The sequence below is a fragment of the Acromyrmex echinatior genome, chromosome 2 (assembly GCF_024713525.1).
Source record: "Acromyrmex echinatior isolate Ae372 chromosome 2, ASM2471352v2, whole genome shotgun sequence".
NCBI classification, from domain to species: Eukaryota; Metazoa; Arthropoda; class Insecta; order Hymenoptera; family Formicidae; genus Acromyrmex; species Acromyrmex echinatior.
In genome coordinates this window covers 13,213,436-13,224,988 of record NC_141853.1, presented here as the reverse complement: position 1 = coordinate 13,224,988, position 11,553 = coordinate 13,213,436, and the positions used below count along the sequence as shown (strand labels likewise).

At 33.2% G+C, this 11,553-nt stretch overlaps 1 protein-coding gene across 9 annotated transcripts in view; it reads left to right on the top strand.

Moving 5' to 3' along the window:
* Window positions 1-2,064: 2,064 nt before the first annotated feature.
* AChE-2 (acetylcholinesterase 2) overlaps window positions 2,065-11,553 on the top strand; it is a 92,740-nt gene continuing 83,251 nt past the window's right edge. Inside the window, exons 1-2 of one of the 9 annotated variants that reach the window (XM_087403313.1) lie at window positions 2,065-2,399; window positions 4,959-6,722. In XM_087403313.1, coding sequence (XP_087259439.1) covers window positions 5,573-6,722 — 1,150 coding nt within the window. In that variant the 5' untranslated portion in view covers window positions 2,065-2,399; window positions 4,959-5,572. Of the gene's footprint in view, window positions 2,477-4,893; window positions 6,723-11,553 lie in introns of all 9 variants that reach the window. The other 8 variants (XM_011065851.2, XM_087403310.1, XM_087403306.1 and 5 more) reach the window with 8 other exon arrangements.

Genomic DNA, 11,553 nt, shown 5'->3' with positions numbered 1-11,553 from the left:
TCTAATGTCTACAAGATATAAATAGCAACAACAGTGTAACAAATAGCAACAACGAACTTTTGATGTTCGTTCGGTATTCATTCGCAGATATATATTCGACTTAAGATGTAATATTCGTAATTGATTCATACAATTTTTAAAAAATCTAAATTTATATTAATTAATTTAATCTTTAACAAATTGTTTATTATATTATAAAAAATGTAAGATATGAATGAAGTTTGTTGATTCTATCAAAACTAAAAATGTTATTAACGTAAGATTTTGATAGGACAAGTATTTGCAAATAATTTTCTGATATTTCATTATACAAGAATGTCATAAAAAAATAACTAAAAAATATTAGAATTAGATGTGTACATAAATTTACAAAATATTTAAATACTAAGATTCAGTTTAAACGCTTTCGTTACTTAATTATTATATATATTCATGTTTGCGGTTAAAATCCTTTGTTTATATGTGAAAAATATTATTTATCTCATTTTATTAAAAAAATACGATCTCTTTAATATTATCATTTTATTAAAAAAGTATAACTAATTTAGGCCATTAAAAAATAATTTAATGACAGAGATAAGAAGAGAATGACAGGGAACTACTTTACGTTTGCATGAATTATATTTTCTTTACGAGACTATACGCGAAGAACGTGAAATGTGATCAGTGTGAAATGCATTGTACCTAAATGCAAAACTGTACAAGTACGATGTCGATGGATTAAAATTCCAATGTTACAGAAACATGAGAATGGTTTATTTGTGACACTAGAGATACAACAAAATAAAAATATACTAAGTCACAATAAAAAAAATTGCATGCGTTTGTAGAATATACAAATACATGTGTGTGTGTGTGTGTGTGTGTGTAAACTTTTGTGTTTACTAATATAATTTTTAACCTCCTTCTTAAATTTTAATCTTGTATCAGATATAGATCTAAAACAATGAATTCAACGAATCTAGCGACATGCATATTAATAATTATAAAATTAATTTTCATTTTTTATCTTTGCATGTTTACTTAATTAAATTAACTACTATTAGAAAAATGCGTATTAAAATTAAATAACTTAGAACATTTAATTCAAGACATTTGATTACAGAAATACTTGAGTAAACACATAATTAAAATGTTTCTTTATTACAATTCTGTTTATATATTTAAAAAAGTATATTTATATGTACACGCGCGTATAATTTATAAAAGTGTTAGATTATCCGTCTCATAATAAAAAATTAGTATGGAATAACAATTGAAATATTAATACTATATTAATGTCGTTGTTGTTCGATTTTGTGTGTGATGACTTTCAATTATCCCGTTGGATTACTTCAGTAAAGAGAAATAAATCAATTCGCAAAGAAATTTCGCAGATCACATTGTCAACATTTGAGACTTCCGTCTCGAGAATCGGATCACAGCGTGAGACAGGAAACCTTTAGTAGCGTATCACATGTCACAGAGCGAGTGGTGCACGAAACACACTTTTGCGCGAACATTCTCTCGATAATAGTTAACTAGAGCTGCTCCATCTCAATCTACGATCCAGCAGAAGGAACTGAACGGTGCGGAACACGTCCATGCTCCTTATCGAAACAGGAAGAAATGACGATTTCTTCGGGGCATTCAGCGCTTCCCTGTGCGCTTAGGTGATTAAGGACCAAGGGATAAAGCTGGGTAGAAGAGATATACCGCCGTTGTAGGTGGAACGACGTGGGCGTGCGAACGAACAAAACCGCGAGAGAAAATTGGAGAGAGAAAGATCGAGAGGGTGAGAGATAAAGAGGAAGAGAGAGAATGAGGGAGAGAGAGAGGGTGGGAGAGGGCAAGGACAACGTTTGAAGATTGGGTCGCTTGTAGGTATGAGCGCGCGGGTTATGCGCGAGGCGTGCACCACCGCCATCGCCACCGCCACGCCGCCACCGCCGCCACCGCCGCCGCCACGCCGCCGCCGCCGCCGCTACCGCCGCCGCCACGCCGCCACCACCGCCGCGCCGCCGCCACCGCCGCGCCGCCGCCGTGCCGCCGCCGCCGCCGCCAGCACCGCCGCCACCACCATCAGCACCACCTCCACTTCGCCTCCTTGATCAGTCGACCCCGTGCAACGCGGCATGCCGGCTGCCGCGTGATATTGTGTCCACATATGTGGTGCGCTCTTCGTGAAAGCCCGCCGGAATCGTAAAGTCGAAATCGTAATTTACAACGATTGTCATTGAGAAGCAAAGATAGAATAGGAGTATATCACAAGAAGTGACACCAAATTGTCTCTGGAACGATATACTTTGAGAGAAGGGGGTGAAAAGAGGGACGAGTAAGCGGAAGCGATTTTGAGAGCTCTATATTCTGCGCGCGTGCGTGTATATATTGTGTACGGGAGTGTGCATGGGAGGGAAAGGGTGAGTTTAGAAAGTAAGAAGAGGAAAGGAAGGAGGAAACGGAGAAAGAAGAGAAGGATTGTGACGGGGATGATCGGGTTAGAGGGTGGAAATTGGCTGTTTGAAAGCTCGTGGTTTTGATGAGGAATAGCTTGTGCGTGGCTATTGGCGTGACTTTATGGTGAAAAGGGACAATGGCGGTTCTCTCTCTAAAAAGTAGTGTTAGAATTATTTTAGTTGATCGGGTCAAAAAATTATTTGAGAGAATATATCTTGAAGAAATTGTTTGTCGTTATACGTTACTTGCAATTTAGTGTAAAGAAGTTGCTATAAGTTTGCTCTTTGCGAAGCAATGATGATTCATTATTCAAAACGGAGTAACGTGCTTGTATGTCTGGAAAAAAGTTCTCTTCCTTGTGATATGAAGAATATTGGAATATTCTTTAGTTGTATTCTTAATTTTAAGAATATTACTAATCTTAGAATAGACCATATCTTTTAATTTTAAGATATTCTTTCTTTTTCTTATGGAATCGCGATATTTTATATATTCCTAACTTATATAGTATGTCCTTTTATTCTTTTGTAATTAATTGATCCTTTTTTAGACTTAATCGTTTTAGAGTTAATCGTTTCTTCTTCAGAAAAGTATAATCAATTTAAAATGATAAACTGATTCTAATCGAAGAAAACAACAGCTCGACAGTAGATTAAAAAAATTTTTTTCGTCGAAGAAATTAAATTGTAAGTGTTATATTTTTACATTATTAATTATTTTTTTACGTTGGGAAAATAAGATTAATTAGGTGATAAATGACTAAAAATCAAATTTTCAGTAATAGATATTATTTCTACCATTGATATTTCGAATGATCGAATATTTCAATTTAAAGTCATTGGATATATGCTAATACGTAAAAATGAGATGTTTCTATATATTATATATATTTAATAAATTAATATACATGAGCTTTTAGTGGTTCTAAAAACAGATTTCAGGATTTGTAATAAAGTAATTTTTTCAAAAAGAAATTCTTTTCTTATGCCGATAAGATTTTTTAGTCAATCTTAACGAAATTTTTGATAATTTTAGATATCCAATTTGATATTTTAATAAATATTTTAATTGTACGAAGTGATGAATGCTTAGCGGTTTAATAGTATGCATACATCGTCGCAGGATTTTATCTTTGGTTCATGAAGCTTTAATGATGATTCGTGGTGGACTGTATTATTGCAATCGACACCGTGCGGTATTCCGGTGTTGCGGTTTACAGCGGATGCTACAGTCGGAAGTAGAAATTGATTCGCGAAATACGAAATTATTATCATGTGTCGCAAACGGTCATGTAATGCGATAATCGGAAGCGAAGTAGGAATACGATTATCCATGCAGAGCATAATTTACTTGATTAGTGATCGAAATGCATACGGCTGCTTTTATATTAAAATGCTAATTTTAAACGTAAAATAATAAACTTTTTATCTCGTTTTAATCCTTCTAGAAAGAGAAAGAATCAAAAATTAATTACCTTTGGTTAAACTGCAGACTCTCGCGCGTAGATAACTATTTGTCAAGATAATAATCATTGTTGTTTTATCATGGCAAGTAATATAATTTGTTATAACACGTGATAATATTATGACTATTTTCAAACATTCTGTAAAAACTATAATAAATTATTCTTATTGTCACATCAAGCTATTTCTTATCAAACATTTTAAGTTTTATTAATTAGTGAATTGATTTATTTGTCAAAGTGTATATATCTCATTTCATTCTTCTTTTTTTAAATAGGCTTAAAGAATCGAAAAAGAAAAATTATTGTTCCATTGCGGAAATGTTGACTTTCCATTCGCTAACTTGTTGAGTCTCTCTCTCTAGGTAGATATGTTGCCCATGGGACGCGCTTTATGACAATTCTAAATCTTTTTATGTGGATATTATTTTTAAATGATCTATAAAAGTTTTGTAACAAACAGAAATATCCAGTGTAATATATTATATTGTGGAATTCAATGTATGATTTATCTTTTAACAAAATTTTTGATTTAGCATTGATATTTCAAATAATTGAACAGAAATTTTTTGTTTCGTTCTATTCTTATACAATTATTATGCATCATATATAAATAAAAAAGTTAAGTCTCAACTAAATTAATTTATTAATGTTTTTAAAGCAAATGTAATTCAAATGACTAGCATCATTGTACAAAAGATGATTTTTTTTTTTTAGAAGAGTAGAGCATTTTGGAGGAATAAAGTTGCCCGTGTGCAAACTGTGGTTTTTTTAAATGAATTATCATTAAAAGAGATTCAACATATTTTAATTTGTTTATGATAATACTTAATAACTATATAAAAAATGAGTCATTCTTATATTTTAATCTCTACTCCTTCGCGAGTTTTGTAATTATTGCGCGAGAATTAAAGTTAAATGTGTAATCGCGATAGCACAATTGCAAAATTATTTTTTTATTTTAATGCACAATGTATTTTAATGCCAATCTTTAGGCAAATCGAGCAATCCAATAAATACGAATTCATTAAATCGTATTTATTTATCTGTGATATTATAGCGGATTGCGGAGGTTATCGTTTTTCAAAGACCGATATCAAATATAAATGCACAGAGCGATAAAAACATGGTGAGTGTCTTTTTATAGAATGGCAAAGTATTTCTCCGTTAAAAAGCAACACACAAAGTGCATTGAGTGCAACTTGAACAAGATCGACGATTCCTAAGGAAACTCTATCCTTCAAAATCGCCTTACTCTTCACGAAAGAAAGAATCACTCTTCCGGCATCTCCCGTCCAATATCGCGATCCTTTCGATGCACCATATGCATAAGAGGAAACTCCTTCCCAGACGGTGACGACGAAGACGAAGACGAAGACGAAGACGAAGACGACAACGACAAGAGACAACGCCCGAAGCATCTCTCTTCTGAAAATCTAACGACGTGTGTCGGGTGAAAACTCGACGAATTCATTTCCCCATAACGCCAACGTTTACGTGAGGCTATCGCATATATTGCGGGAGTATATTGAAGGACAAATAGTCGAGCCACACAGTGTGCACCTATTTCCATTGTCCAGAAGAGGATTTTTGAAGAGACATTCGGAAACGTCTGTCTTGACCGATTAGCGACGGTGTTCCTTATCGAGTGCGGTTAAGATATTCGGTCTGATTATGAGTTCTTGGATGAACTGTCCGTCCTCTTTGCTGCTGTTGCTGTTAGGCTTGAGTCTGCACAGCGCGTGCATCACGCGAGCGAACGTTGCCGGTCAGCACGGTAGTCAAGACGGTGGTCACGAGTCCTTAGTGGTGGAGACTACTAGTGGGCTGATGCGCGGTTTCTCTCGCACGGTGCTCGATCGTGAGGTTCATGTGTTCTATGGAGTGCCATTCGCGAAACCTCCCGTTGGGCCTTTGCGATTTCGCAAGCCGCTGCCGATTGAGCCCTGGCACGGGATTCTGAACGCTACCATCTTGCCCAATAGCTGCTATCAAGAGCGCTACGAGTACTTTCCAGGCTTTGAGGGTGAGGAGATGTGGAATCCTAATACCAACATCTCCGAGGACTGTCTCTACCTCAACATTTGGGTGCCGCAGAAGTTGCGTCTACGTCATAAGGAGTCGCCAGACAACGTTGGTAATAACGGTATGGCGATATTGGTCTGGGTTTATGGCGGCGGCTTCATGAGCGGCACCGCCACCCTGGACGTCTACGATGCCGACATTATGGCGGCGGCCAGTAATGCGATCATCGCTTCGATACAGTATCGTGTCGGGGCCTTTGGCTTTCTGTACCTCAATCAGCACTTTGTCAATAGCGAAGAGGCGCCGGGTAACATGGGCCTCTGGGACCAGGCCTTGGCTCTTAAGTGGCTCCGTGAAAATGCGCGCGTCTTCGGCGGCGATCCCGATTTGATTACAATTTTTGGCGAGTCTGCGGGTGGTAGTTCAGTGTCCTTACATCTCATCTCGCCGGTCACGCAAGGTCTAGTGCGTCGAGGTATCCTTCAGAGTGGCACCCTCAACGCCCCATGGAGTTACATGACCGGCGAAAAGGCAAACGAGGTGGCTCGTGTGCTGGTAGATGATTGCGGATGCAATTCGACAATGCTGCAAGAAAACCCGGCACGTGTTATGGCCTGCATGAGGTCGGTGGACGCGAAAACTCTCTCCGTGCAGCAGTGGAATAGTTATGGGGGCATTCTCGACTTCCCGTCGGCGCCCACCATCGACGGAGTCTTCCTGCCTAAAGATCCATTGGACTTGGTCAAAGAGGCGGATTTCAAAAACACCGAGATCCTGATTGGAAATAACGAGAACGAAGGTAGGAAACACTGGCGGTGCGATACGTTGCGACACGATGCCGCGATGTGTGCGAGAGTGTTGTTTCACGGGGAATTATTACCGACGTTGTTTACGGTCGACTGTGTCAACGGTTAAAGCCAAAAGCTATGTGGCCGGTTTTCTAAATGAGAATATGTGTTTTCTCTGTTTGGAGATTATGTTCTTCGGGCAGTTCCGGCAACGGAATGGAGTGGGTTGAACGGTATTTTCTGGTTGCGATTATTTTAGTACATGTACAGTGGATGAGAATTCAAGCTTACTACAATTTGTTGTAACTTACAATCAGTTTACTCATTAGTGTGAAAATCTGAACTAAAAATATAGAGATTTATATATTAAAACTTTTCTTAAATATACCTTTTTATTCCGTTTGTCTTTTTAATGCTTTTCAGTCTACAGAAAAAATATTTTTGCAAATATGTGAAATTACATGCATGAACAGGATACATTATATTATAATTGTTATATATTAAATTTTTATCGATACATTTGACATTTGATTCTTTGATTTTTAAATTAAAAGACAATTGTCGAAGATGGTTTAGAAACTCTTTCTCGAATTAAAGTAATCAGTTTAGCTAAAATTTAATTTACACGGAAGCGTATATTAAATTATTACATCGTCGATTTAGCGTTTATATAGATGTTAATTTTAAATATTGATGTTATATAAAGGTCATTAAACGCAATCTTCAATCTCAGTAATTTTCGTTAATTGCATCTCACGTTATAGTTAGCTAACCATTCTATTCTTTGTGCATTATGCATGTTATACGCAAGTGTGCTCGCGATTTAATTGTTCTGCGATTATATAATTCTATTTCACTTTCTAGGCGTATTTCTCATGATAATTCTCAAATCGTAAAATAGGGACAGAAAAGAGAATAAGATGCAAGGATTGCAGAATGAAATTTAACTATCTCCATCTTTGCAGATGGAGATAGTTAAATTTCATTCGTCAATTATTAATCGTCTACGTCTATGCTATTGACGTAGTCAACATTCTGACATTTAGAAGCACTATTTTTTTCATTCAATGATATCAATAATCAAACTGGGTTACGCTAGATAGAGCTGCATAATGATAAAGACCTGTTTATGTCGCGACCAACCGCTTATGTAGTTCTGGTGTATATCGATTAAATGACCAATAGTGAAACGACATGTATGTAGCGCCTCCAACTTTACTCGTATATGTTTCTCTCGTTGATGAGAGGATTATTGATATATTATCTTTAATTTCTACAATGTTCCACTTTCTATAATATTCTGCCCTCATATCAATGATATTTATTTAGCTTAAAAATCAGAAATCATTATATTCGTTATACTTATAAGAATAACGTAAGTAGATATGTCTCGTATTGAAATTCAAATACATGAGTTATATTTACAATTACATAAAAATTTATGTTTGATATTATTATATTAAAATAGTATTTTAATTTAATGTCAAACATTTGTGCAAGAGCTTGAGTCGTATTTTTCAACAATTTTAAATACTTTATATTTTAAAGATGTGCACGCAAAATGTCACACAAAACTCTTTTTTTGAAGAATTTTAAGATATATAAACACGTCACAGTAGTATTATATGTGTCTCTGTGTGTGTGTCTCTCTGTGTGCGCGCGCGCGCGTGCGTGTGTACACTTTTTATCAGTTCATTTCATGAATCGGATATTAAAAGGATTAATAAATATAGAGAACATGTTTTTTTAAATTGATTGTTTATTATGCCACTGCTCAAGCAATATTCTTGTAATTCAAACGGAAATTTATACGCTATCGTATATCCTTATTCTCGACACGCGAATGTTACTGTCAATTTATAATGACCATATTGCTTCCTACACAGGATCGTTATCTTATGTTTGATTATCTAGGCATTCTCTGTTGCTGGCGCATCTATCGAGTATGCAAATGCCGCGGTAATAAATCGGTATTGTCTGTAGAAACCGCGTACCTGCGTACACATTCAGTGCGTGCGGAGTTTAATTCAAAATATAACCAAGCTTCCTCGCTAAATCGGTTAATCAAACTTTGGTATTGACAGCGAGCCACCGCGCGCAATTCTGCCTCCTTTTATTTATAGTTTCTCTAGAGAGAGGGAAAGAACGTAAGGGAAAGAGAGATATCGAGATTCTGTCTCGTTCGAATTGATTTCCGTGCACCTGAATGGTGATAATTTTTAATTCATTAAAAATAAATTAGTAAAATAGATTAAATAGCGAGCGAAATAAAGATAAAATTATTGCTAAAAATGGATCGAATTTTGCATATATCATTAGATATCGCAACAGGTTCCTAGTAACAGCGGATTGAGAATATAGAATACGTCGAGGAGTATAATTTTTGCTGAGATTAGAGAGTTCGATCATATGTACTGGTATAAAGAAGTTAATTAAGGTTTTGTGTGTGTGTGTGTGTGTATGTGTGTGTTTGTGTGTGAGAGAAGAAGTTGAGAAAGAAAGAAAAAAAGAGATAACAATTATACACTATTATATCAAAAACTATTACTTTTCACGAGAGAGAGAGAGCAAAAATTATATGAAACAAAACCACAATCATGTTATTACAATGATTTTTAAAAATCATCATTTAACTTTTTAATTTTTTTAAATGCTTAATACTATGATATGAATAATATTTTATTTAAAACAATAAAAAATTTTTTTAGAATAATATAAATATTTTAGTTTTTAATTACCTTTTTGTGTATTTTTAAATGATATTTAATTTTGTAAGATTATAGAATAATAATTAACTTTAATAATTAATTTTAATTCTGCTCGAATAAATATGAAAAGCAATTTTTTTAAATATATTTTTATTAAGCGAAAAAGACAAATATTTTTAATTTTAAATTAAGGAAAATTAAAGGATTTAAACTTTAAACAAATTAAGTTTTGAAAATTTAAATTGAAAGAGTAACAATATTCTATTTTTTAAATAAATTTCAAGTGGATTTTGCTTCAACGATGTTTTAATCTGATGTTTAATTGTCATGGTATCAAAGAATTGTCAAGAAAATTGCGATAAATATGATAGTCATTATATATACAAATTTTTCTGTCAAAAGATTTAATTCAAAAATTTTATCGAGTACATCTATTGTACTTTAAAAAATACATGTTGTTAGGTTGTAACAAGATTTATTGAACTTTAATGTTAATTTCTAGAGACTGAATACAATAATATTCAAAGTAAAAGCTAAAATGCTTTTTTGTTCTTTAATCTTTCGTATATACAACGACACATCTCAAAGCTCATTGTAACGAAAGAATCATTAATGGCTGTTTCACACTCAAATGGATTAGGGTAATTAAACGTTTCGCAGCTATCCTATCTTTTCTGTTTCTTCGTCTCATTCTATGTTGAATCTAAATTAGAAATATTCCTTTTTTATTTATTGTTACAGAAAATTGAACTAATATCTAATAATAACTTGCTTGTTGCATAAAGAAATTTGCTAAAACACCTTGTTATCTCTTACATAATCTATGAAATGATATATTAAATCAAGAGAGCAGCATGATATATTTTTTATTTTGTAACTGTTGTTAGTAAATTAGAATGCGAAAAAATTTAAATGATGAAATTTCCATTCCATCATTTATAGAAATTGAGAATTGTTGGTCTAATGAAAAATATGAAATTCTCAAAATTATTAAATTATTAAAAATATTATTTATTTTTTTATATATTATAATATTTCTCTGATAACAAGTATCATATAAAATTTTAAATTATTATACATTAAAAATTATATGGGACAGAGAGATTTTGTTATGTATTATACATTTTAGATATTATTTTATTCTTTAGAAAACATGAAATAGTTTAATAAACAATTATATATTTATTTACCTCACCTCATATTACATTATTTACAATTTTAGATAAAGTTATTAAATTGTTCAAATTTATGTAATATTATTTAAATAAATTATCAGAATTGTGAAACAAATTGATAAATGTAATTATAAATATATTATTATTATTTATTTCGATCAAATTACTCTTTTTTAACAATTTATTTAAATGAACATCCAATAGATGTTTCTACTTCACATTTAAACTACATCTGGCAAAAGGTTTTTGATAATGCGATTATCAATTTGTCACACAAGCACGCACACGCACGCACGCGTATACAGACGTTATATATACTTATAAAATGTTTTATAAAAAAGCTTGTACATATTTTTACATTAATTTTATTTGAATAAATTTTTTATGTGTGTATATAGATATGGAGCAAAGTTTAAGTAACACGGCGTATAAATCGTGAGAGGTGTGAAAATCCATTGTGATTAACAAGAATTATACCTTAATGCAATGTCGAGTCACGTTGTCGGGCATAATTATGCAATTAAAATGCAGTTTCATCATGAATTATATATCATATTATCAGTTTCATTAATATACAATAAATAATATATAATAACATTTCGCGATTTCTCATGATTCAATTGATGTTACTATATGTACATCGGTACATATGTACATATAATAATATAGATAATCAATAAAGAAAAATCTAAAAAATAATAAATAAAATGCCAATTTGAGCCAATACTGATTATTCGTGTGTGTTTTATATCATTTATTTAAAGTGAATATTATAACGTATACGTTTCGACCTACGGTCAAGGTTCTCTTCAGTACAAAGAAATTTACTTAAACTATTAATTACAAAATTACATAATGATAGCGGTATGGACTATCATTATGTAATTTTGTAATTAATAGTTTAAGTAAATTCCTTTGTACTGAAGAGGACCTTGACCATAGGTCGAAACGTATACGTT